This window comes from Pristiophorus japonicus, chromosome 11 (assembly GCF_044704955.1).
Source record: "Pristiophorus japonicus isolate sPriJap1 chromosome 11, sPriJap1.hap1, whole genome shotgun sequence".
NCBI lineage: Eukaryota > Metazoa > Chordata > Chondrichthyes > Pristiophoridae > Pristiophorus > Pristiophorus japonicus.
Window position 1 is genome coordinate 19,994,185 of NC_091987.1, and position 27,198 is coordinate 20,021,382.

At 49.6% G+C, this 27,198-nt stretch overlaps 1 protein-coding gene across 2 annotated transcripts in view; it reads right to left on the bottom strand.

Annotated features, from left to right (window-relative positions):
* gbe1b (glucan (1,4-alpha-), branching enzyme 1b) overlaps window positions 1-27,198 on the bottom strand; it is a 641,317-nt gene that overhangs the window by 344,319 nt on the left and 269,800 nt on the right. For both annotated transcript variants that reach the window (XM_070893260.1, XM_070893261.1), the window contains exon 5: window positions 23,745-23,880. In XM_070893260.1, the coding sequence (XP_070749361.1) occupies window positions 23,745-23,880 (136 nt within the window). The remainder of the gene's footprint in view (window positions 1-23,744; window positions 23,881-27,198) is intronic.

Below are 27,198 nucleotides of genomic sequence, written 5' to 3' on the forward strand. Positions count from 1 at the left end.
CCAACCTGTTTAATCTTTACCGATAGCTGGAATCTCAGAGTTCTGGTACATAGAAAGTTACAGCGCAGGAGGAGGTCATTTCGGCCCATCGTGTCCGCGCCGGCCGACAAAGAGCCGCACGGCCCTCGGTCAGCAGCCCTGAAGGTTACATATAAACCTATGGACAATGGCGGAAAGGCAAAGAGCACCCAGCCCAACCAGTCTTCCCCGCACAACTGCGAATCCCCTTATACTGAAACATTCTACATACCACCCCAATCGGAGCCATGTGATCTCCTGGGAGAGGCAAAAATCAGATAAAAATCCAGGCCAATTGGGGAAAAAAATCTGGAAAAATTTGTCTCCGACCCATCCAGGCAATCGAAACTAGTCCAGAACACTCTGGCCGTATTCAATTCCCTGCAGTATTTACCATTGTATCTGCGGCAGCCAACAAGAGGTTATCCAGTCTAATCCCACTTGCCAACTCTAGGTCCGTAACCCTGCAGGTTATGGCACTTTAAGTGCCCATCCAAGCACCTTTTAAATGTGGTGAGGGTTTCTGCATCCACCACCCTGCCAGGCAGTGAGTTCCAGACCCCACAACCCTGTGTGAGAAGAAGCCCTTCCTCAAATCCCCTCTAAACCTTCCACCAACCTCCTTAAAACTATGCCCCCTCGTAAAAGACCCCTCCACCAACGGAAATAGGCCCTTGCGAGCCACTATATCCGGGCCCCTCAAAATTTTGTACACCTCAATGAGGTCTCTTCTCAACCTCCTCTGTTCCAATGAGAACAAACCCAGCCTATCCAATCTGTACCATCCTTGTAAATCTTGTTTTGCACTTTCTTCAGTGCTTCTATCTTTTAATAATATGGAGACCAGAACTATGCACAATACTTCAAAGTAGGGGGCATAGTTTCAGAATAAGGGGTCGCCCATTTAAAACTATGAGGAGGAATTTCTTCTCTCAGAGGGTTGTAAATCTGTGGGATTCTCTGCCTCAGAGAGCTGTGGAGGCTGGGTCATTGAATATATTTAAGGTGGAGATACAGATTTTTGAGCGATAAGGGAGTGAAGGGTTATGGGGAGTGGGCAGGGAATTGGAGCTGAGTCAATGATCAGATCAGCCATGATCGTATTGAATGGCGGAGCAGGCTCGAGGGGCTGAATGGCCTACTCCTGCTCCTATTTCTTATGTTCTTATATAAGTGCGGCCTGACCAGGGTCCTATTCAAGTTCATAACATAACTTCACTACTTCTGAATTCTATACCCGCGGAAAGTTTAATCGCGCTCGCCATTATTAATGCGTAAATGGTCCAGCAACTTGTGGCGAGGAAGAGGTAAACCCATCAATTGCGAGTTGCTGGATGATTTGCGGCTCTCCACTGCTAAACTCGCGAAAACAGCATCTCGCCCTCAACCTCCCTGAGAGTTTCTACATACTGGGGCATTTGCGCATTAATTGTAATCGTTGCAGCAAGTTAGGACTGGTACTCAACAGCATAACTACCCTTTTAATGATAAGATTTAAATTCCTGAATGCCACTCAAGCTCACTGGGAACAATTAAAACTGAAGTCTCATTCTTTAGGTACTTGTTAAAGATTTTTCTAATTTTTAATTTGCTTTAAGATTAGTGGCCGTGCCTTTTGTTGCCTGGGCCCTAAAGCTCGAACTCCCTGCCTAATCTCCCCGCCTCTTTTTCCTCCCTAATACCTACCTCTTTGACCAGGCTTTTGGTCACCTGCCCTAATATCTCATGTGGCTCGGTGCCAGATTTTGCGAACACTCTTGTGAAGTGCGTTGGGACATTTTGCTACATTAAAGGCACTGCATAAATGCCAGCTGTTGTTGTAGCAAGGAAGAGAAGTGAGTGGTCACATACACACACACACACGACTGTGGCATCAAGGATGCCTAGTAAAATTGAACTCAATGGGAATCAGGGGGAACTCTCCACTGGCTGGAGTCACACCCAGCACAAAGGAAGATGGTTGTAGTGGTTGGAGGTCAATTCTCCCAACGCCAAGAGTTCCTCAGGGCAGTGTCCTAGGCCCAAACATCTTCAGCTCCTTCTATCGTAAGGTCAGAAGTGGGGATGTTTGCTGATGATTGCACAGTGTTCAGTTCCATTCGCAACACCTCAACACGTCGAGCATGCAAGACCGAGACAACATTCAGGCTTGGACTGATAAGCGGCAAGTAACATTTGTGCCACACAACTGCCAGGCAATGACTATCTCCAACAAGCGAGAGTCCAACCACTGCCCCTTAACATAGAAACATAGAAACATAGAAAATAGGTGCAGGAGTAGGCCATTCGGCCCTTCGAGCCTGCACCGCCATTCAATAAGATCATGGCTGATCATTCCCTCAGTACCCCTTTCCTGCTTTCTCTCTATACCCCTTGATCCCCTTAGCCATAAGGGCCAGATCTAACTCCCTCTTGAATATATCCAATGAACTGGCATCAACAACTCTCTGCGGCAGTGAATTCCATAGATTAACAACTCTGAGTGAAGAAGTTTCTCCTCATCTCAGTCCTAAATGGCCTACCCCTTATCCTATGTCCCCTGGTTCTGGACTTCCCCAACATCGGGAACATTTTTCCCGCATCTAACCTGCCCAGTCCCGTCAGAATCTTATATGTTTCTATGAGATCCCTCTCATCCTTCTAAACTCCAGTGTATAAAGGCCCAGTTGATCCAGTCTCTCCTCATATCAGTCCAGCCATCCCTGGAATCAGTCTGGTGAACCTTCGCTGCACTCCCTCAAATAGCAAGAACGTCCTTCCTCAGATTAGGAGACCAAAACTGAACACAATATTCCAGGTGAGGCGTCACTAAGGCCCTGTACAACTGCAGTAAGACCTCCCTGCTCCTGTATTCAAATCCCCTAGCTATGAAGGCCAACATACCATTTGCCTTCTTCACCGCCTGCTGTACCTGCATGTCCACTTTCAATGACTGATGTACCATGACACCCAGGTCTCGTTGCAACTCCCCTTTTCCTAATCTGCCGCCATTCAGATAATATTCTGCCTTCATGTTTTTGCTCCCAAAGTGGATAACTTCACATTTATCCATATTATACTGCATCTGCCATGTATTTGCCCACTCGCCTAACCTGTCCAAGTCACCCTGCAGCCTCATAGCGTCCTCCTCACAGCTCACACCGCCACCCAGTTTAGTGTCATCTGCAAACTTGCCCTTGACCTTACCATTGCTAAATCAATATTCTGGGGATAACCATAGACCAGAAACTTAACTGGATCAGCCACATAAATACTGAGACAAGAAGAGCAGATCAGAGGCTGGGTATTCTGCGGCGAGTGTCTCACCTCTTGACTTTCCACCATCTACAAGGCACAAGTCAGGAATGTGATGGAATACTCTCCACTTGCGTGGATGAGTGCAGCTCCAACAACACTCAAGAAGCTCAACACCATCCAGGACAAAGCAGCCCATTTGATTGGCACCCCATCCACCATCTTCAACATCCACTCCCTCCACCACCGGCGCACTGTGGCTGCAGTGTGTACCATCTGCAGGTACAGCAGGCGGTGAAGGCGGCAAATGGCATGTTGGCCTTCATAGCAAGAGGATTTGAGTATAGGAGCAGGGAGGTCTTGCTGCAGTTGTACAGGGATCCTGGTGAGACCACACCTTGAGTATTGTGTGCAGTTTTGGTCTCCTAATCTGAGGAAGGACATTCTTCTACTGAGGGAGTGCAGCGAAGGTTCACCAGACTGATTCCCGGGATGGCAGGACTGACATATGAAGAAAGACTGGATCGACTCGGAGTATATTCAATGGAATTTAGAAGAATGAGGGAGGATCTCATAGAAGCATATAAAATTATGACAGGGTTGGACAGGTTAGATGCAGGAAGAATGTTCCCGATGTTGGCGAAGTCCAGAACCAGAGGTCTCAGTCTAAGTATAAGGGATAAGTCATCTAGGACTGAGATGAGGAGAAACTTATTTCAGCCAGAGAATTGTGAACCTGTGGAATTCTCTACCACAGAAAGTTGTTGTGGCCAGTTCGTTAGATATATTCAGAAGGGAGTTCGATATGGCCCTTACGGCTAAAGGGATCAAAGGGTATGGAGAGAAAGCAGGAATGGGGTACTGAAGTTGCATGATCAGCTATGATCATATTGAATGGTGGTGCAGGCTCGAAGGGCCGAATGGCCTGCTCCTGCACCTATTTTCTATGTTTCTATGGCTTGTTTGTTTGTTGGTTGGTTTGGTTGGTTGGTTGTTCATTTAAAAGTTTGACACGAAATTCAATAAAGTTTTTAATGTTATGAAATTTTAAAGATAAGTCACATTAAGCTAAGTGCAACTGTGCTGTACAAATGTTTAATAAACATATATATTTTAGACTTTTAACCTGACTCCTGCACTTCATTTTTTAATGCAGCACTACTAAGATTTTTGGATAATGGAAGAGACTCAGCATGCCAAATGGCCTCATTCCTTGTAATTTATAAGTGTAAATGATACAGGGGCAGGTTCCAGTACAACGGTGTTCATGGATCCTGACTTGTTCTGGGTCACATGCAACACACGATCATGGTGGATGCATCAGTGAGCCTGTCGCAGTCTAGATCCATGAACACCTTAATGCTCCTGTTTCATTTAAACATACAGGTTACAAGGAATGAGGCCATTTGACATGTTGACATGTTGATTCCGTTGACATGCTGAGATCGGTAAGAACATCCGACTGGGAATCAAGTTGTCATCAGACACCTCCTATTGTTAAGGAGCTTTAAATGCAGCAACCAGCTTTTATATTGCACCTTTAACATTGAAAAATGACTCAAGGTGCTTCACACAAGCGAACTCACACCTTAAAGGACACTCAGCCGAGAAAGGAGCCTTTGGGTGGGCTAACAAAAATCAGGGTCAAAGAGATGGGTTTTGTGAGGGTCTTAAAGGAGGACAGGGAGGCAGAAAGGTTCAGGGAGTAAATTCCAGCTGAAGGCACGGCTGCCAATGGTGGGTCAAGGGAGAAAAGAATGTAGAATTCTGGTGGGAATTTTAGGGCTGGAAGAGGTTAGAGTGTTCGGGCAGCAGAGGTCACATAGGGCTGAGAATTATAAATTGGAGCAGTCTTTGGACCAGGAGCTCATGAAGGGAAGCGAGTACAGGGGTGATAGGTCAGCGGGACGACATGCAGTTGAGTTTTGTGATGAGCTGAAGTTTAAGGGAGGTGGAGGATGAAAGCCCATCTAGAAGAACATTGCAATAGTTGAGTCAGGACTTGAACAAGGCACGCATTAGGGTTTCAGCTGATGGACTAAGGCAAGTGTGGAGGTGGGCTTCAAAACAAGGTATAAAGCATACCAATGAGGATGATCAGATGCTATTCCATTGAATAAAGAAATTTTTATGCTAATTTAATACCTCTTCAGATATATTATTGTTTAATATTGTCCAGCTAAGCATTCCAACACTATTAAAACATAATTTTTTTTTTTAACGAGGATTATTTAAGAAAGTTTAATGTCCAGTCTTTATTAAAAATCACTGATGCTTTCCTATGTGCCTGGAGTGTGTTGCACGGTCTTGTGGGGAGGACCTTCGGCCTGGGATAGCAGCGGGCCCCGTGCAGAGGACCTTCGGCCTGGAATAGCAGCAGGCCCAGTACAGAAGACCTTCGGCCTGGGATAGCAGCGGGCCCCGTGCAGAGGACCTTCGGCCTGGGATAGCAGCAGGCCCCGTGCAGAGGACCTTCGGCCTGGGATAGCAGCAGGCCCCGTGCAGAGGACCTTCGGCCTGGGATAGCAGCGGGCCCCGTGCAGAGGACCTTCGGCCTGGGATAGCAGCAGGCCCCGTGGGGAGGACCTTCGGCCTGGGAAAGCAGCAGGCCCCGTGGGAAGGACCTTCGGCCTGGGATAGCAGCAGGCCCCATGGGGAGGACCTTCGGCCTGGGATAGCAGCAGGCCCCGTGGGGAGGACCTTCGGCCTGGGATAGCAACAGGCCCCGTGGGGAGGACCTTCAGCCTCGGATAGCAGCGGGCCCCGTGCAGAGGACCTTCGGCCTGGGATAGCAGCAGGCCCCGTGGGGAGGACCTTCGGCCTGGGATAGCAGCGGGCCCCGTGGGGAGGACCTTCGGCCTGGGATAGCAGCGGTCCCCGTGCAGAGGACCTTCGGCCTGGGATAGCAGCAGGCCCCGTGCAGAGGACCTTCGGCCTGGGATAGCAGCAGGCCCCGTGGGGAGGACCTTCGGCCTGGGATAGCAGCAGGCCCCGTGGGGAGGACCTTCGGCCTGGGATAGTAGCGGGCCCCGTGGGGAGGACCTTCGGCCTGGGATAGCAGCAGGCCCCGTTGGGAGGACCTTCAGCCTGGGATAGCAGCAGGCCCCGTGCAGAGGACCTTCGGACTGGAATAGCAGTGGGCCCCGTGGGGAGGACCTTCGGCCTGGGATAGCAGCGGGCCCCGTGGGGAGGACCTTCGGCCTGGGATAGCAGTGGGCCCCGTGGGGAGGACCTTCAGCCTCGGATAGCAGTGGGCCCCGTGCAGAGGACCTTCGGCCTGGAATAGCAGCGGGCCCTGTGGGGAGGGACCATCGGCCTGGGATAGCAGTGGGCCCCGTGCAGAGGATCTTCGGCCTGGGAGAGCAGTGGGCCCCGTGCAGAGGACCTTCGGCCTGGGATAGCAGTGGGCCCCGTGCAGAGGACCTTCGGCCTGGGATAGCAGTGGGCCCCATGGGGAAGACCATTGGCCTGGGATAGCAGCAGGCCGCATGCAGAGGACCTTCGGCGGGGACAGCAGCGGGTTGAGTCGGCTGTGTGACGGATTTGGAGAAGACTGCCCTTGGTGTTTTTGGTGAGGAGGCTCCTGTTAATCTGTCGATTTTGCCTGCCATGTGAATTTAGAAAGCTTACCTGGACTTCAGGATTATCTTTGAAATGTTGGGCCACTTGGAACTTGGATGGAAGAGGCGAGTGATGAAAATTTAGGTTTCATTTGCCGGCCTTCAGTTCTCCCAGCAAAGGAGGAGCATTAATGCTAAGTTTTCTTTTATCTGATTTATTTTTTAAAGTTCCATAAAGTTGATGTAAAATAGCCAGGGAGGCCCTTCGGCCGGGGGCAGGAGAGGGAACAGCGCAGAGTTCTTTCGCTGCAGGTAAAGCTTTTTCCTACGGTGTTGCTAGTGTCTGTGCGTGGATTTTAAAAAAAATCGTTACCGAGGAAAGTTCGCCTTGTGGCAAGAAGGAGCGCGTACAGTGGTTTTCGATGTACACCAGCATTGTATGGCACCAAACATTCTGGCGCTGGTAATCGACACCAGTGCCCCAACACTGGGGAATCTATAAACTAACCTTCAGCGGCAGAAAAATCGCTGGCCGCCGAAAAAACTGCACCCAGTGCTGGGCAAAATTGGGGCCTATGTCCCCTAGTTTTAGTTTCCCCTATGAGTGGAAATATCCTCTCTGCATCCACCTTGTCGAGCCCCCTCATTATCTCATATGTTTCGATAAGATCACCTCTCATTCTTCTGAACTCCAATGTGCATACACCCAACCTACTCAACCTTTCTGCATAAGTCAACCCCTCATCGCCGGAATCAACCTAATGAACCTTCTCTGAACAGCCTCCAACGCAAGTATATCCTTCCTTAAATACAGAGACCAGTACTACAGCACTTTTTATTTCATGCCAATAAATCCATTCTTTCTGGGGCAGGAATGACCTGTACAGGATTGACGACCATCAATGCATAGTTGGAGCATCACAGACTGGCTTGAAGATTCTGGTCACATTCGCTATTTACAAAACAAGCCAGAAAACAAAAGCAACACACACAAATGGCAATTAAGGCATCATTTTTTTTCCATGATCCATACATTTTAAAACAAATAAAAAGCATTTAGTTTTCATCAAAACAGACTTCATCACCACTTTAAAACTACAGCAATTGCTCTGCAAACTACTGTACTTTTTATTTCAGGCCAACAAATCTATTCATTGAAAAATCTTTTATGCAGTTGCCAAGCAATCCATCAGCGTGATATTATCTCAGGGAAGGTATGAAAAGGAGAGTGACTCTCTGAATAATGAGGAACTTCATTATGCTGAACCACATGCTTATGCACTGACTTCAAATAAAAAGCAGCAATTGTCCAGATGCACAACAATAAACTGCAAGGATATCACCACAATTCCTAACAAGCGGAAATTAAAGAATGTAAACAGCGCTAAACTCCTCAGTCTGTTTGGTTTTTGCTTATGAAACTTGCATGAGGTGTGGTTCCTCTTTATTGCACCATTATATCCAGTCCAGCATTTTTAATCTGTTTATCTCTCAATTGTCATGATTTTGTTTCATTACGATGCACAACGTCTACACAGTAAGATAATAAAGAGAGCTGGGGCGGGGGAAGGGGGGCGTTTGGAAATATTCTGTTAGCTGAGGCATAGAATACAAGAGCAGGGAGGTTATGCTTGAACTGTATAAAACACTGGTTAGGCCGCAGCTAGGGTACTGCATTCAGTTCTGGTCACTGCATTGCAGGAAAGATGTGATTACAGGAGAGAGGGTACAGAGGAGATTTACAAGGATGTTGCCAGGACTGGAGAATTTTAGCTACAAGGAAAGATTGGATTGGCTGAGGTTGTTTTCTTTGGAACAGAGGAGGCTGAGGGGAGATCTGATTGAGGTGTGTAAAATTATGAGGGGCCTGGATAGAGTGGATAGGAAGGACCTAGTTCCCTTAGCAGAGGGGTCAATAACCAGGGGGCATAGATTTAAAGTAATTGATCGAAGGATTGGAGGGGATTTGAGAAATATTTTCACCAGAGGGTGGTGAGGGTCTGGAACTCACTGCCTGAAAAGGTGGTCAAAACAGAAGCCCTCACCCACATTTATAAAGTACTTGGATGTACATTTGAAGTGCTGTAACCAACCTACTGGGCTACGGACCGAGAGCTGGAAAGTGGGATTATGTTGGATAGCTCTTTTCGGCCGGCAAGGACACTATGGGTCGAAATGGCCTCCTTCTGCGCTGTAAATTTCTATGATTCTATGAAATGACAGGACTGCTTGTGGAAATGTATTTTTATCTAAGCTGATACCATACGGTATTTGTGTGCCTTTTGATTAAAATGGAGTCCTGGCCCTTCCAGAACTTTCTGCATTTTAGCAGCCAGCTTGCATAAACAGCTAAACCTGGTTTGAGATGGCTGATGGCCATCAGACAGCTAGGAGACAAGTCATGCTGAGACAGGTAACCCCCCCATGGTGCTCTCCTATTGTCTACACTACAGGAGTTCCATGTCACCCCACCCTTATCTTCTAGCCATTATCTCTTTCCTTTACCTCATCCATTTGAAGCAAACAGGTAAACTGACCAGGAAATTGAATAATCCTGACACAATACAAGACAGGTGATAGCCCATTACCTATGACTCATGGAGTAATGGCCGTTTGGCTTTCTGATAACCCTGACAAAAGGAAATATCTGGACACCATGTCAGGACCAGGATATAGCAATTAACTCTTTATCTGTATTCACTGACTGTGAGACAGAGCAATACACAGGGAGAGGCCAGAACTTGGGTTTTACTGTATAAATATCTTGTTAAACTGAACCATTTCGGAGGTGTTCATTTAGCCCTTGACTGAGTGAAACCTACCCCTTGCGAGCAAGTAAATTAAAAAGGAAACTTCTATCGGAGCTGTAAGTGCCGGAGTCATTCTTTTCGGAGGTCGAGATTTCGACATGCTACAGCAGACTAGAGGCCATCTATCGGTATAATAAAAGCTTAATAACTTGCTTCGCAGGTATTCGCAGAACTGACGCATACAATCCGCAACACATTAAAACTTCTCAATCACCACTTTACATAAGAACATAAGAAATAGGAGCAGGAGTAGGCCATACGGCCCCTCGAGCCTGCTCTGCCATTTAATACGATCATGGCTGATCCGATCATGGACTCAGGTCCACTTCCCTGCCCGCTCTCCATAACCAATTATCCCCTTATCGTTTAAGAAACTGTCTATTTCTGTCTTAAATTTATTCAATGTCCCAGCTTCCACAGCTCTCTGAGGCAGTGAATGCCACAGATCCACAATCCTCAGAAGAAATTTATCATCTCTGTTTTAAATGGGCAGCCCCTTATTCTAAGATCGTGCCCTCTAGTTCTAGTCTCCCTCATCAGCGGAAACATCCTCTCTGCATCCACCTTGTCAAGCCCTCTCATAATCTTAAACGTTTCGATAAGATCACCTCTCATTCTTCTGTATTCCAATGAGTAGAGGCCCAACCTACTCAACCTTTCCTCATAAGTCAACTCCTTCATCTCTGGAATCAACCTAGTGAACCTTCTCTGAACTGCCTCCAAAGCACGTATATCCTTTCGTAAATATGGAAACCAAAACAGCATGCAGTATTCGAGGTGTGGCCTCACCAATACCCTGTATAACTGTAGCAAGACCTCCCTGCTTTTATACTCCAACCCCTTTGCAATAAAGACCAAGATGCCATTGGCCTTCCTGATCACTTGCTGTATCTGCGTACTAACCTTTTGTGTTTCATGCACAAATACCCCCAGGTCCCGCTGTACTGCAGCACTTTGCAATCTTTCTCGATTTAAATAATAACTTGCTCTTTGATTTTTTTTCTGCCAAAGTGCATGACCTCACACTTTCCAACATTATACTCCATCTGCCAAATTTTTGCCCACTCACTTAGCCTGTCTATGTCCTTTTGCAGATTTTTTGTGTCCTCCTCACACATTGCTTTTCCTCCCATCTTTGTATCATCGACAAACATGGCTACGTTATACTCAGTCCCTTCATCCAAGTCGTTGATATAGATTGTAAATAGGTGGGGTCCCAGCACTGATCCTTGCAGCACCCCACTGGTTACTGATTGCCAACTCGAGAATGAATCATTTATCTCAACTCTCTGTTAGTTAGCCAATCCTCTATCCATGCTAATATATTAACCCCAACCCCGTGAGCTTTTATCTTGTGCAGTAACATTGTGGCACCTTGTCAAATGCCACGATCACATCGCTCTGCAATCTCTCGACGCTCCGGCACCCCACCCTCGCCGCTCCTGCTGTACCTGCCCACGCTCCAATCAGCGACCTGGACCTTGGTGACGAGGTGCATGTGGAAGTATAACCCCATTAGTGGATCAAGTCATCAACATAGGCAGTCCCTCATATCGAGGATGACTTGCTTCCACGCCAAAAAGGGATGAGTTCACAGGTGTTTTAATGAAGGACCCAAGATTCCAGGTCCCGAACTACATGTTGAAGGGTGGAAGATGCCTGTGCATGGATTTTTTTTTTTTTTTTTTTTAAAACATGGGGTGGCCATTGCACACCAGCCACCACACGGGCTTGACAGAGCTAGGTCTTGGTCCAGTGGCAAGGATTAACCAAGACGACTGGAGACCTGTTCTGCTGCATGGATCTAGTGCGCACACATATCGCAGTGTGGGCTGGCTCGTGCTGCCCCTGGGCCCTTGCCTCTCCCGGGCCTCGAAATCTGCCTCTCCTGGGCCCCCGATCACATCGCTCTACAATCTCTCGACGCTCCTGGGCCCCGACCTCACCGCTCCTGCTGTACCTGCCCATGCTCCAATCACCGACCTGGACCTTGGTGACGTCCAATCCAGTCACCCTCTTCACAGCCGTCGTCCTCCTGAACCGGCTCGCGCTGATCCCTGAAGTGGTACACTCCACACTGCTCCTCTGAAGATCCCGACCTGCTGATGGTCCTTGCAGGTCGGGGCTTCCTCACCGAATGCCAGTCATTATCACATTGCTGTTTGTGGGAGCTTGCTGTGCACTAGGTCCATGCAGCAGAGCTGGTCTCCAGTCATCTTGGTTAATCCTTGCCACTTGATCCAGTGGATCAAGTATGCAACCAGCAGGGCTGGGGGGGGGGGGAAATAAGATGCTCCTTCAAATGGGATTCCATCTTCTTGGGGATGTGTGAAGAAGCAGGCCTCCATTATGTGTATTACGTCAGTGACTGCGCCTTGGGATGTTTTACTACACCCAAGGCACTATATAAATACAAGTACTTATTGTTGTCAGGGAGATGGGGACAGTCTTGCCCATGGCTCATCATCATCATAGGCAGTCCCTCGAAATCGAGGAAAACTTGCTTCCACTCTAAAAGTGAGTTCTCAGGTAACTGAACAATCCAATAGGGGAATTACAGTCTGTCACAGGTGGGGCAGACAGTGGTTGAAGGAAAGGGTGGGTGGGGAGTCTGGTTTGCCGCACGCTCCTTCCGCTGCCTGCGCTTGGATTCTACATGCTCTTGGTGACGAGACTCGGTGTTCAGCGCCCTCCTGGATGCACTTCCTCATCCAGGCCAGGGACTGGGACTCCCAGGTGTCGGTGGGGATGTTGCACTTTATCAAGGAGGGTTTGAGGGTGTCCTTGTAATGTTTCCTCTGCCCACCTGAGGCTCAATTGCTGTGTAGGAGTTCCGAGTAGAGCGCTTGCTTTGGGAGTCATGTCAGGCATGCGAACAATGTGGCCCACCCAACGGAGCTGGTCGAGTGTGGTCAGTGCTTCAATGCTGGGGATGTTGGCCTGATCAAGGACGCTAACGTTGGTGCGTCTGTCCTCCCAGGGGATTTGTAGAATCTTGCGGAGACAACGTCGGTGGTATTTCTCCAGCGATTTGAGGTGTCTGCTGTACATGGTCCACGTCTCTGAGCTATGGCTATGATGGTGACCACAGCATCACAGGTTTTTTGTTAACATGACCATGTTTCCAAACCACTGTTGGTAAAAACCAATCTGCAGTCCATCAATCCGTAAAACAGGTCAGAAGCTTGGTTTTCCGGGGTATACATTTTGCTCACTCTCCCTGTGGAAAGGATAACAGTACGGGAGTGTGCAGAGTTTTTACCAGGCGACAGGCTGGTCGGGACTCACTTGTGCTCAGTGCGTGGTTGTTCGGGTCCCTAGCAACAATCCCACGGGTTGCATGAATAACAAAGGCTTTTATTCCATGAATGTAACAGACCACAACAACATTACCATAAGGGTCAACAGGAATGGGGTTGCATGCTAAAGTGAAGCAACTGGTGCGGTGTTTTTTTCTCGTCTCTAGTTTAGGGTCTTAAATGCAATGATTTCCATTCCTTGATGATGTAATCTTGTTTTTAAATCCCTCCATGGCCTCACACCTCTCTATCACTCCAACCTCCTCCAGCTCCATAACCACCGCCCCCCCCGAGATCTCTGCACTCCTCCAACTCTGGCCTCTTGTGCATCCCTGATTTTCATCGCTCCACCATTGGTGGCCGTGCCTTCAGCTGCCTGGGCCCCAAGCTCTGGAATCCTCCCCCCCCGCCCCGCCCAAACCTCTGCTTCTCTTTCTCTTCTCCTTTAAGACACTGTTTGATGGGACAGTGTAGAGAGAGCTTTACTCTGTATCTAACCTGTGCTGTACCAGCCCTGGGAGTGTTTTTAATGGGACAATGCAGAGGGAGCTTTACTCTGTATCTAACCCCCTGTACCTGCCCCGGGAGTGTTTGATGGGACAGTGCAGAGGGAGCTTTACTCTGTATCTAACCCGTGCTGTACCAGCCCTGGGAGTGTTTTTAATGGGACAATGCAGAGGGAGCTTTACTCTGTATCTAACCCCCTGTACCTGCCCCGGGAGTGTTTGATGGGACAGTGCAGAGGGAGCTTTACTCTGTATCTAACCCGTGCTGTACCTGCCCTGGGAGTGTTTGATGGGACAGTGTAGAGGGAAGCTTTACTCTGTATCTAACCCCGTGCTGTACCTGCCCTGGGAGTGTTTGATGGGACAGTGTAGAGGGAGCTTTACTCTGTATCTAACCCCATGCTGTACCTGCCCTGGGAGTGTTTGATGGGGACAGTGTAGAGGGAGCTTTACTCTGTATCTAACCCGTGCTGTACCTGCCCTGGGAGTGTTTGATGGGACAGTGTAGAGGGAGCTTTACTCTGTATCTAACCCATGGTGTGTGTGGCCGGTGCTGACACTGGGTTGCTGAAATGCAAAGTCTTGCATTTCCCGAGCACTGATATCCCTCACCTTGATGTGCAGAAAATGCTAAAAAAATCTAATGAAAAAGCTAAACTGATCATCTCTTCCCCTCACCCATAAAAATAGAAGAGTCTGCAACTTGCTGTCAGGTAGCGCCACCAAAGTAATTGGGAGGAGGGGGAAAACTCTGAGCAGACAAATGAATAACTAACTTCATGCCACTCCAAATGTTACTGAGAATGCAATTTCCGCCCCCTCCCCAGAGGACAATTTTGTGCCGCCTTGGTACAATGTGAGGAGCAGCTTGTAAACGACATGCAGGTCTCCACTTAATGGGGCAATGTGAGCACGAGCCCAGCATCACATCGGACGCACACATTGTGCCGAGCTTTCAAGCACATAAATTATGCTGCGAGATAAGCAATCTAAGTTATTCTTTCCAACGCACCACATACAGTAAGGAATTCAGGGACTTATTTAGAATCCCAATGGAGACGCACTAAAAGTGAAGCTGCCAGCAACTGAAAACTGGAAAATTCCTGCTGATGCCAAAGGAAAATAATTGCAGTCAAAGGCTTCTCAATATTTGCTTTTGCTTGAAAATACAGGAAGATGTTCCGGTCCGGAGGTGGCGAGTTGCCGATGGAATCACTGAACATACGCGACACGTACAGGTAACATCTCCTGGGGAACGGACCACGGGGCCGCTCAACTACAACAACCTGCATTTATGGAACGTCTAACGTCCCAAGGCACTTCAAAGGAGAGTTAAAGAACACAACTGGACACCCCAGGCACCAAGAAATTATTAGGGCAGGTGACCAAATGCTTGGCCAAAGAGGTAGGTTTTAAGAGCATCTTAATGGAGGTAGAGAGGTGGAGAGGTTTCGAGAGGGTTTTCCAGAGCTTAGGGTCTTGGCAATAGAAGGCATGGCCACCAATGGTGGAATGAAGGAGATTGGGGATGGGCAAGAGGCCAGAATTGGAGAAACGCAGACATGTCAGACGGTTGTAGGGCTGGAGGAGGTTATAGAGATAGGGAGAGCCAGACCCCAAAGAGAATCTGGAAACAAGGGTGAGAATTTTAGATTCAAGGCATTGCTAGTTCGCACTGTAGCAGGACCAGGTCGGGGCAGGGCAGCGAAGGTTACGGTGCGGCGCTTCCTTTGCTGGATATACCCAGAAAAGCACCCTGCACTCCACCTGGTCCCACACTTGCTGTGCCAAAAGGCCTCTGTAGGCACGACTGACAATTTATTAAGTCTGCTTGTCGACACATGGTTAAGCCATCTTCACCAAATCCCTTGTGGTTAATGTAACAAACTGAAGCAGGCTTATGAGCTATTGGTCAATGAGACACACAGACTGCATGTGAATGTTCAAAACAAGTGAAGTTGATTCACCCACAGCAAGATGTGTCTTTAAGTGCAGAGATGAACAGAACAGTGACAGGAAGCACTTCCCAGCCCACACCTTCTCACTCTCAGCTCCATCAACCTCTCCCCAACTGAACCATTTCCCTCCCTTTTATCCTTCCCGGCTAAACTGCCTTTTGAAAATTTTTTACGGCTTTGGTCATTCTGACACTTTATACCATTTCTGGAAGCTGTACCACCTAAAGCGGAGAGAGAGCAATTAAAAGCCTTCGGCTCATGTATCGTCCCTCTCTCTGTTACAATAATGTATCAGTACTTGTGTTTGTATATCATAGAATCATACAACACAGAAGGAGACCATTCGGCCCATCGTGCCTGAGCCGGCGCTCTGAAAGAGCGATCCAATTAGTCCCACTCCCCCTGCTCATTCCCCACAGCCCTGTTTTGCTCTCCGCTAATTTAAATATTTATCTAATTCCCTTTTGAAAGGTTACTATTGAATCTGCTCCCACCGCCCTTTTCAGGCAGTACGTTCCCGATCACAGCAACTCGCTGCGTAAAAACATTCTCATCTCCATCTACACTTTTTTGCCAATTACCTTAAATGTGTGTCCTCTGGTTACCGACCCTCCTGCCACTGGAAACAGATTTTCCCTACTTCTATCAATACCCTCCATAATATTAAACTCCTCTATTAAAGCTCCCCTTTAACCTTCTCTGCCCCCAAGGAGCACTGTCATGTATGTAACCTTCATGTAACAACACTGCATACTGTATACACCTAAGAAATGCACACATTGACCACAGGGGGTGAACTTGTGGGAGACACTCCTCTCACCTGGTCATCCAGGTATATAAAGGGAGGTCCCACGCAGGGTCATCACTTCTTGGACCTGTGAATAAAGGTGCAGGTCACAGAGTGACCTTGTCCATAGAATGTGCCTCGTGTGGATTTGTGGTATTGTGTAAGGACTTTACAGTGGCGACAAGAAACGGGAATCAGCGACCCAGGAGAATGGCCACCGGTAGCAGAGAGGAACGGTACTGTGTTGGTGAGGACTGGGACAATTTCATTGAGAGGCTTCAGCAGAGCTTTGTCACGAAGGACTGGCTGGGAGATGCAGCGGCCGACATGCGAAGGGCTCATCTACTGACCAGCTGTGGATCTAAGACTTAGACACTCATGAAAGACCTGCTAGCACTTGAGAAGCCGGCGGACAAAACCTTTGAAGAGCTCAGCAAGCTAATCAGTGAGCACCTCACACCGGCGAACAGCATACACATGGCCCGACACAGATTTTATACCCACCGACGTCGGGAAGGACAGAGCGTACCGGACTTCGTTGCAGACCTCCGGCACTTGGCCAGCCTCTGTAAGTTCACAGACGCCTGCAGAGGGAGATGCTAAGGGATTTCTTTATTGAGGGCATCGGTCATGCCGGGATTTTCAGAAAGTTAATCGAGACCAAGGACTTGACCTTGGAAGCGGCGGCGTTGCTGCCTCAGACTTTTATGGCGGGGGAGGAGGAAACCAAGATAATATACGCGCGCAACTCTGACTCCAACGTGGCGTTGGATCAGGGGATCAATATCATAAACGCACCTCAGAGCCCAGCAGGCAGGCAAGGGCAGTTCGACACAGCCCAGGCAGCAATAGACCTCAGAACAGATTTTCAACACAGACAATGGCAGGCTGAACGGACATTTACGCCATCCCACTGGACGATGCGTTCTGGGATGGGGCCATTGACACTCACTAACAGGGTGCTCAACAGCCGTCAAAGGGACAATCAGCGAGGAATGCCTGGTAACAGCTCCTTTGTTCACAACAATGGGAATCTCAGTTCATGCTGGAGGTGTGGGGGCAGACATGCTGCCAGGACTTGCCGGTTTCAACAGTTCGCCTGCAGAAATTGTAACCTCAGTGGCCATTTAGCCAGAATGTGCAAGAAGCCTGCGACCAGGCTAATTTATGAGGCGGATGGACCAGAAGAGGGGTCTGCGAGGCAGGATGACGCGTGGGGAAATCAATGGATGCTGAAGTTCAGCGGGTTCATGTGGCAAACATTCACAGCTCATATACCAAAACGCTACCTATGATGATGAAAGTCCGATTAAACGGCATCCCGGTATGCATGGAGCTGGACACTGGGGCCAGCCAGCCACTCATGAGCGTTCACCAATTCGAAAAGCTATGGCCACTCAAAGCCAGCAGACCCAAACTAGAACGCATTGAGACTCAACTACGAACATACACCAAAGAAATCATTCCAGTGCTAGGCAGTGCAATGTTGGCTGTCACACACAATGGATCAGTGAACCGGCTGCCGCTCTGGATTGTCCCGGGCAATGGTCCCGCACTGTTGGGGAGGAGCTGGTTAGCGGAGATGAACTGGAAATGGGGGGGGATATGCACGCAGTGTCATCTGTGGAGCGATGTTCATACTCACAGGTCCTACAGCAATTTGAGTTGCTATTCCAACCTGGCGTCGGGACGTTCAAAGGTACCAACGTCGTGATTCGCATCACCCCGGACGCCAGACCAGTGCACCACAAAGCCAGAGCTGTGCCGTATGTGATGCGGGAGAAAATTGAAAGCGAATTGGACGGTTTGCTGAGAGAGGGCACCATCTCGCCCGTTGAATTCAGCAACTGGGTGAGCCCCATTGTTCCCGTCCTAAGAGCAGATGGCTCGGTCAGGATCTGTGGCGACTACAAGGCCACTATCAACCGGGTGTCCCTACAAGACCAATACCCGTTTCCGAGAGCGGAGGATCTTTTTGTCACGCTGGCAGGCGGCAAGCTGTTCACCAAGTTGGACCTCACTTCAGCCTTCATGACCCAAGAATTGGCCGACAAATCCAAACTACTGACCACCATCACCACGCACAAGGGACTGTTTGTTTACAACAGGTGCCCATTTGGCATTCGATCAGAGGCCGCGATCTTTCAAAGAAACATGGAAAGCCTGCTCAAATCCATTCTTGGAATGATCGTATTCCAGGACGATATCCTCATCATGGGTCGGGACACCGAGGAACACCTCCACAACCTGGAAGAGCTGCTACGCCGACTGGACCGGGTAGGCCTGCGACTCAAGAAACCCAAGTGTGTGTTTTTGGCTCCCGAAGTCGTTTCTGGGCAGGAGGGTTGCTGCAGATGGGATTCGGCCTACCGAATCCAAAACAGAGGCGATTCGACGAGCGTCCAGGCCTTGCAACACATCGGAGTTGCGTTCATTGCTGGGACTCTTGAACTATTTCGGGAACTTTCTGCCGAACTAAAGCACATTGTTGGAACCGCTACACGTGCTCCTGCGTAAAGGCTGCGATTGGTTTTGGGGGAACTGTCAAGAACGAGCTTTCAATCGGGCGCGTAACCTACTCCGTTCAAGTAAGTTGTTGACCCTGCACAACCCCTGTAAGAAATTGGTTCTGACATGTAATGCATCATCCTATGGGGTTGGGTGCATGTTGCAGCAGTACAATGCTGAGGGGCAACTCCAACCTGTGGCTTATGCCTCAAGGTCGCTCTCTCAAGCAGAACGTGATATGGGATGGTTGAAAAGGAAGCACTCGCATGTGTCTATGGGGTGAAAAAGATGCACCAGTACCTTTTTGGCAGGAGGTTCAAATTAGAAACGGACCACAAGCCGTTAACATCCCTGTTGTCAGACAGCAAGGCTGTCAATGCCAATGCGTCAGCTCGCATACAGTGATGGGATCTCACGCTGGCTGCTTATGACTACACCATCCGGCACCGGCCCGGCACTGAAAATTGCGCTGACGCGCTCAGTAGGCTTCCACTGGCCACCACTGAGGGGGCAGCGGAGCAAAGCGCTGAGATGGTCATGGCTACTGATGACTTTGACAGAGCAGGCTCCCCCATCACAGCCCGCCAGATCAAAATCTGGACCAACAGAGATCCCCTCCTATCCCTGATTAAGAAATGTGTCCTGACTGGGGATTGGGTGCCCGCACACGAAGCATGCCCCGAGGAGGTCAGACCGTTTCACAGGCGGATGGATGAGCTCCCCACCCAAGCCGACTGCCTACTATGGGGCAGCCGGGTAGTCATGCCCCAGAGGGGCAGGGAAGCCTTCATCAGGGAACTGCACAACGAGCACCCAGGCATCGTGCTGATGAAGGCCATTGCCTGGTCACACGTTTGGTGGCCGGGAATTGATTCAGACCTGGAACACTGTGTTCGCAGATGCACGACGTGTGCTCAGCTGGGAAATGCCCGTGGCCCTGATCCACCAGGCTATGGTCACGCATTCACGTAGACTATGTGGGTCCGTTCATGGGGAAAATATTTCCCATTGTGGTTGATGCATACTTGAAATGGATCGAGTGCATCATTTTGAATTCGTGCACGACATCCACCACTGTGGAGAGTCTACGTGTGGTCTTTGCGACCCACGGCTTGCCGGACATCCTTGTTAGCGATAATGGCCCATGTTTCACTAGCTACGAATTTCGGGAGTTCATGTCGGGGAATGGCATCAACCATGTCAGGACAACACCGCTCAAGCCGGCCTCCAATGGCTAGGCGGAACACGTGCGGTCCAAATCATAAAACAAGGCATGCTCAGGATTCAAGGTCCCTCCCTTCAATGCCGCCTATCGCGCCTCTTGCTGGCCTATAGGTCCCGCCCGCGGAGCTCCTTATGAAACGTACACTCAAAACTCTGCTGTCCCTCATTCATCCTGTCTTGTCCGACATTGTTGAAGGCAAGCGCCAGTCCCAAAATGAGTACCATGACCGTAATTCAAGGGGGAGATGTATAGAAATTGGTGACCCCGTATTTGTTCTCAATCACACTTTGGGGCCCAAATGGTTTGAAGGTACTGTAATAGACAAAGAGGGGAATAGGGTCATCATGGTTAAACTTAACAATGGGCAGTTATGCCGCAAGCATCTGGACCAAGTTTAAAAAAAGGTTTAGCATGGACACTGAGGAACCTGAGGAAGATCATGAGATGGTATTCACACCACCGCCAGTGAACGAGCAACAAGAACATTCAGCAGCATGCACAGTCCCTGCGGTCAGCCCAGACAGGCCGGAATCATCACAGGGGACAGACATGCAGGCCAAGGCTCAACAGCCAGAGCCCCAACTGCTCCACGAGGGAGCGCAGACCACCCGAAAGACTTAACCTGTGATCCCAATAAGACGTTGGGGGGGGGGGGGGGAGGTAATGTCATGTATGTAACCTTCATGTAACAACACTGCAATGCTGTATATACTTGAGAAATGCACACATTGACCACAGGGGGTGAACTTGTGGGAGACACTCCTCTCACCTGGTCATCCAGGTATATAAAGGGAGGTCCCACGCAGGGTCATCACTTCTTGGTCCTGTGAATGAAAATGTAGGTCACAGAGTGACCTTGTCCATAGAATGTGCCTCGTGTGGATTTGTGGTATTGTGTAAGGACTTTACAAGCACAACCCCAGATTCTTCCATCTCTCCAGATAACTGACATCCCGCATCCTCTGGAACCAATAGAGAGATTTTAACATTGATCTCTGAACCCATAATCCCAAAACTCTCCCAGCATGCAAAGCTCTGCATGGTGAACACTGAAGCCATTTAGATGAGGAGAAACTTCTTCACTCAGAGAATTGTGAACCTGTGGAATTCTCTACCACAGAAAGTTGTTGAGGCCAGTTCGTCAGATATATTCAAGAGGGAGTTAGTTGTGGCCCTTACGGCTAAAGGGATGAAGGGATATGGAGAGAAAGCAGAAATGGGATACTGAGATGAATGATTGGCCATGATCTTATTGAATGGTGGTGCAGGCTCGAAGGGCCGAATGGTCTACGCCTGCACCTATTTTCGATGTTTCTATGTGTCACAGTGAACCAACAACTTTTATTCGTATAGCGCCTTCAACGTGGTAAAACAACGCAAGGCACTTCACAGCAGTGTTATAAGACAAAACAGATAAATTTGACACCGAGCCCCACAAGGAGAAATTAGGACAGGTGGCCAAAAGCTTGGTCAAAGAGGTAGGTTTTAACGAGCGTCTTGAAGGAGGAAGTTTAGGGAGGGAATTCCAGAGCTTGGGGCCCAGGCCACCGATTGAAACATCTCAAGCGCTCCAAACTCCTTATTCAAAATGCGGTGATCGGTGAAAAAGATGCACAAGCACAACAGAAACTGTCCACCATTTGGTGGCCTCGCTCAAAGAACACACAGATGGCTTGCGTGGGAAATTAAAATGTCTCAAGGAGCTGTGCCTTTGGAGGTGCAGGAACAGTGCCGGCAACAGAATACGAGCAGCTTTATGCCACACCGGTAAGGGAGCATCCCTATTTACCCTGTCCCTCAGTAAGGGAGCATCTCCATTTATTCCCCATCAGTAAGGGAGCATCCCCATTTATCCCCATCAGTAAGGGAGCATCTCCATTTATCCATCAGTAAGGGAGCGTCCCCATTTACCCTGTCCCTCAGTAAGGGAACGTCTCCATTTATCCCCCATCAGTAAGGGAGCGGCCCCATTTATCCCCATCAGTAAGGGAGCATCTCCATTTATCCATCAGTAAGGGAGCGTCCCCATTTACCCTGTCCCTCAGTAAGGGAACGTCTCCATTTATCCCCCATCAGTAAGGGAGCATCCCCATTTAACCCCATCAGTAAGGGAGCGTCCCCATTTATCCCCATCAGTAAGGGTGCATCTCCATTTATCCTGTCCCTCAGTAAGGGAGCGTCCTCATTTACCCTGTCCTTCAGTAAGGGAGCATCCCCATTTAGCCCCATCAGTAAGAGAGCGTCTCCATGTATCTCCATCAGTAAGGGAGCGTCCCCATTTATCCCCTTCCGTAAAGGAGCTTTCCCATTTACCCTGTCCCTCAGTAAGGGAGCACCTCTATTTATCCCCATCAGTAAGGGAGCATCCCCATTTATGTCCATCAATAAGGGAGCGTCCCCATTTATGTCCATCAATAAGGGAGCATCTCCATTTATGCCCATCAATAAGGGAGCATCTCCATTTATCCCCATCAATAAGGGAGCATCTCCATTTATCCCCATCAATAAGGGAGCGTCCCCATTTATCCCCAGCAGTAAGGGAGCGTCCCCATTTATCCCCATCAGTAAGGGAGCAATGTGAAGAACAGTTCCCCTTCTCCTGAACACGTGTCCGTGCCTGAAGTGTCAACCTGTCTGCTCCTTCCACAGATGCTGACTGACTGGCTTTGCATTTCCAAAAGTTTTCTCTTTCATTTTCCCACTCCGACTCGACATCTTACCGAACAAGGGCAAAATTCCAGAAAGGAAACAGCTTCGGACATCTGACTTTGGACCTGTGGTGCCCAAAGCTCAGCACCTTGGGGTTTTCCTCGTCTCGTGTCTGAATCTGCTGCAGACTCACATAACAACATAAGAAATAGGAGCAGGAGTCGGCCATTTGGCCCCTCGAGCCTGCTCCACCATTCAATACGACCATGGTTGATCTGATCTTGGCCGCATCTCCACTTCCCCGTCCGCTCCCCATAACCCTTGACTCACTTATCCTTCAAAAATATGTGTATCTCCACCTTAAATATATTCAATGACTCAGCCTCCACAGCTCTCTGGGGCAGAGAATTTCAAAGATTCACGACCCTGAGAAGAAACTTCTCATTTACATTTTAAATGGGTGACCCCTTATTCTGAAAATATGGCCCCTAGTTCTAGATTCCCCCACGAGGGGAAATATCCTCTCTGCAACCACCCTGTCAAGCCCCCTCAGAATCTTTTACGTTTCAGTGATAGAGACTGATTGCTGTGATTAGTCAGTAACTCCATTATCGTCGGATCATGTGACAACTAGGCTGCTCTTTGGTCTTTTTTCATCTAGCAATTCCGATGTTCCTCTGAACTTCTGGTTTGGGAAGATACCCAATGTCCCCTGATGCTGCTCAGCAGGACTGCTGACAATGACAGCCTCCTGGTGAGCCACGATTTGGATTTTGGACATATTAAATTATCTTTGAAGTGCGAAAGCTGGAATATTGAAAGAATTTAACCCAATATTTCTGCAGTAATGTCGAGGCCCAAGACTTAATCAGGCCCATCCCACCTCCTCTATCTCACTCTCTTCTCCATCTCAATTATTTTTTTCACCCAAAACAAACTACCAAGCTCCCTCTCAAAATTGCTGATACTATCCACCTCCACTATTTGCTTGTACAGTCACTTCCACATATTTCCTAGCCTCAAGTAGTTAAATCTAAGTCTGTGCACCTAGCCTTCTTCCGAGCTCAAGGCTATGCCTCCAACAATGTAGTTATAAAAACAAATTACTGGGGCTCAGGTTATCTGTACCTCTTCCAATCTTCAGTAAAGGTTCTGATGGAGCAACCGCCCATTTCTCTGCAATAGCTTACCAAGATCCTTGATTCTGACCAGCATATTGTGTGTGAAGTTCTTGTAGGAAGCGATTTTTCCCTCGGGCGATGCGATTCCAACATGTGCTTCGTAGATTCTTACGCTCTTCGGTCTCGGGGGATGAGGGTGCTTACGCTGCAAACAAATAACATCAGTTCCTTTTTCAGTAAATACCTATGGCATTTCAATCTGTAAACCATTCAAGCCAAGAGGGCATTAACCACCTTCCCGGCCTCCACAGTGCACCAGGTCAACTTCCCAACATCGTAGGTCACGAAGTGCGAAGTGATGCCTTTTGGAAGGATGAATGAGGGCAGGCAATATAAATTAAATGGTACAATTTTAAAAGTGTGTGGAGGAACAGAGAGTTCAAGTACACAAAACTTTGTAAGTAGCAGGACAAGCTGCACTGTCGGAGGGGCAGTACTGAGGGAGCGCTGCACTGTTGGAGAGGCAGTACTGAGGGAGCGCCGCATTGTCGGAGAGGCAGTACTGAGGGAGCGCCGCACTGTCAGAGGGGCAGTACTGAGGGAGTGCTGCACTGTCGGTGGGGCAGTACTGAGGGGGTGCTGCACTGTCAGAGGGGCAGTACTGAGGGGGTGCTGCACTGTCAGAGGGGCAGTACTGAGTGGGTGCTGCACTGTCAGAGGAGCAGTACTGAGGGGGTGCTGCACTGTCAGAGGGGCAGTACTGAGGGAGTACTGTCGGAGGGGCAGTACTGAGGGAGTGCTGCACTGTCAGAGGGGCAATACTGAGGGGGTGCTGCACTGTCAGAGGGGCAGTACTGAGTGGGTGCTGCACTGTCAGAGGAGCAGTACTGAGGGGGTGCTGCACTGTCAGAGGGGCAGTACTGAGGGAGTACTGTCGGAGGGGCAGTACTGAGGGAGTGCTGCACTGTCAGAGGGGCAATACTGAGGGAGCGCCGCACTGTCGGAGGGGCAGTACTGAGGGAGCGCTGCACTGTTGGAGAGGCAGTACTGAGGGAGCGCCGCACTGTTGGAGAGGCAGTACTGAGGGAGCGCCGCACTGTCGGAGGGGCAGTACTGAGGGAGTGCTGCACTGTCGGAGGGGCAGTACTGAGGGGGTGCTGCACTGTCAGAGGGGCAGTACTGAGGGGGTGCTGCACTGTCAGAGGGGCAGTACTGAGGGAGTGCTGCACTGTCGATGGGGCAGTACTGAGGGGGTGCTGCACTGTCAGAGGGGCAGTACTGAGGGGGTGCTGCACTGTCAGAGGGGCAGTACTGAGTGGGTGCTGCACTGTCAGAGGAGCAGTACTGAGGGGGTGCTGCACTGTCAGAGGGGCAGTACTGAGGGAGTACTGTCGGAGGGGCAGTACTGAGGGAGTGCTGCACTGTCAGAGGGGCAATACTGAGGGGGTGCTGCACTGTCAGAGGGGCAGTACTGAGTGGGTGCTGCACTGTCAGAGGAGCAGTACTGAGGGGGTGCTGCACTGTCAGAGGAGCAGTACTGAGGGGGTGCTGCACTGTCAGAGGGGCAGTACTGAGGGAGTACTGTCGGAGGGGCAGTACTGAGGGAGTGCTGCACTGTCAGAGGGGCAATACTGAGGGAGCGCCGCACTGTCAGAGGGGCAGTACTGAGGGAGTACTGTCGGAGGGGCAGTACTGAGGGAGCGCCGCACTGTCGGAGGGGCAGTACTGAGGGACTGCCGCACTGTCGGAGGGGCAGTACTGATAGAGCGCCGCACTGTCGGAGGGGCAGTACTGAGAGAGCGCCGCATTGTCGGAGGGGCAGTACTGAGGGAGTGCTGCACTGTCGGAGGGGCAGTACTGAGTGAGTCTTCATAGGCAGTCCCTCGTATCATGAATGACTTGCTTCCAAACCAAAAAGGAATGAGTTCACAGGTGTTTCGATGAGGACCTGATATTCCAGGTTCTGAACTACATCCTGAAGGGTGGAAGATGCCTGTGCGTGGATTTTTTTAACGTGTGGTGGCCGTTGCACACCAGCCACCACATGGGCTTGACAGAGCTAGGTCTTGGTCCAGTGGTAAGGGTTAACCAAGACAACTGGAGACCAGCTCTTCTGCACGAACTTAGTGCGCACACATATCGCAGTGTGGGCTGGCCCATGCTGCCCCTGGGCCCGCGCCTCTACTGGGCCCTGAACTCACGCCTCTCCTGGGACCCGATCTCTCTCCGTTCCTCTGCCCCGGTCATTCGCCGTACCTCCGCCACGAGCTCTCGCCGCATCTCTGCTGTACCTGGGCCCCGCCAAAGTCCCTGCCCATGCTCCAATCGGCTTTCTTTCTCTAGCTTCCCCTTAAATGCAACACTGCCGGAGGGCCAGCGCCGAGGGAGCGCTGCACTGCCGGAGGGCCAGCGCCGAGGGAGCGCTGCACTGCCGGAGGGCCAGCGCCGAGGGAGCGCTGCACTGCCGGAGGGCCAGCGCCGAGGGAGGGCTGCGCTGCCGGAGGGCCGCACTGCCGGAGGGCCAGCGCCGAGGGAGCGCTGCACTGCCGGAGGGCCAGCGCCGAGGGAGCGCTGCACTGCCGGAGTTGACATCTTTCAGATGAGATGTTAAACCAAGGCCCCGTCTGCTCTCTCAGGTGGACATAAAAGATCCCATGGCACTATTCAAAGAAAAGCATGGGGAGTTCTCCCCAGTGTCCTGGACAATATTTATCCCTCAATCAACATTTTCAAAAACAGATTATCTGCTCATCACATTGCTGTTTGTGGGAGCTTCTGTGCGTAAATTCGCTGCTGCGTTTCCGACATTACAACAGCACGAAATATAAAAACAGATAAATAAAAGTTTCTACAGGTACATAAAAAGGAAAAGAGTGGCTAAAGTAAATGTTAGTCCCCTAGAGGATGAGACTGGGGAATTAATAATGGGGAACAGGAAAATGGCAGAGACATTGAACAATTATTTTGTATCAGTCTTCATGGTGGAAGACACTAAAAACATCCCAATAGTGGATAATCAAGGGGCTATAGGGAGGGTGGAACCTAATACTCACTATCACTAATGAAGTTGTACTAGGTAAAATAATGGGACTAAAGGCAGACAAGTCCCCTGGACCTGATGGTTTGCATCCTAGGGTCTTAAAAGAAGTGGCTGCAGAGATAATGGATGCATTGTTTGTAATAGAAACATAGAAAATAGGTGCAGGAGCAGGCCATTGGGCCCTTCGAGCCTGCACCGCCATTCAATTTGATCATGGCTGATCATGCAACTTCAGTACCCCATTCCTGCTTTCTCTCCATACCCCTTGATCCCTTTAGCCGTAAGGGCCACATCTAACTCCCTTTTGAATATATCTAACGAACCAGCCTCAACAACTTTCTGTGGTAGAGAATTCCACAGGTTCAAAATTCTCAGTGAAGAGGTTTCTCCTCATCTCGGTCCTAAATGGCTTACCCCTTATCCTTAGACTGTGACCCCTGGTTCTGGACTTCCCCAACATCGGGAACATTCTTCCTGCATCTA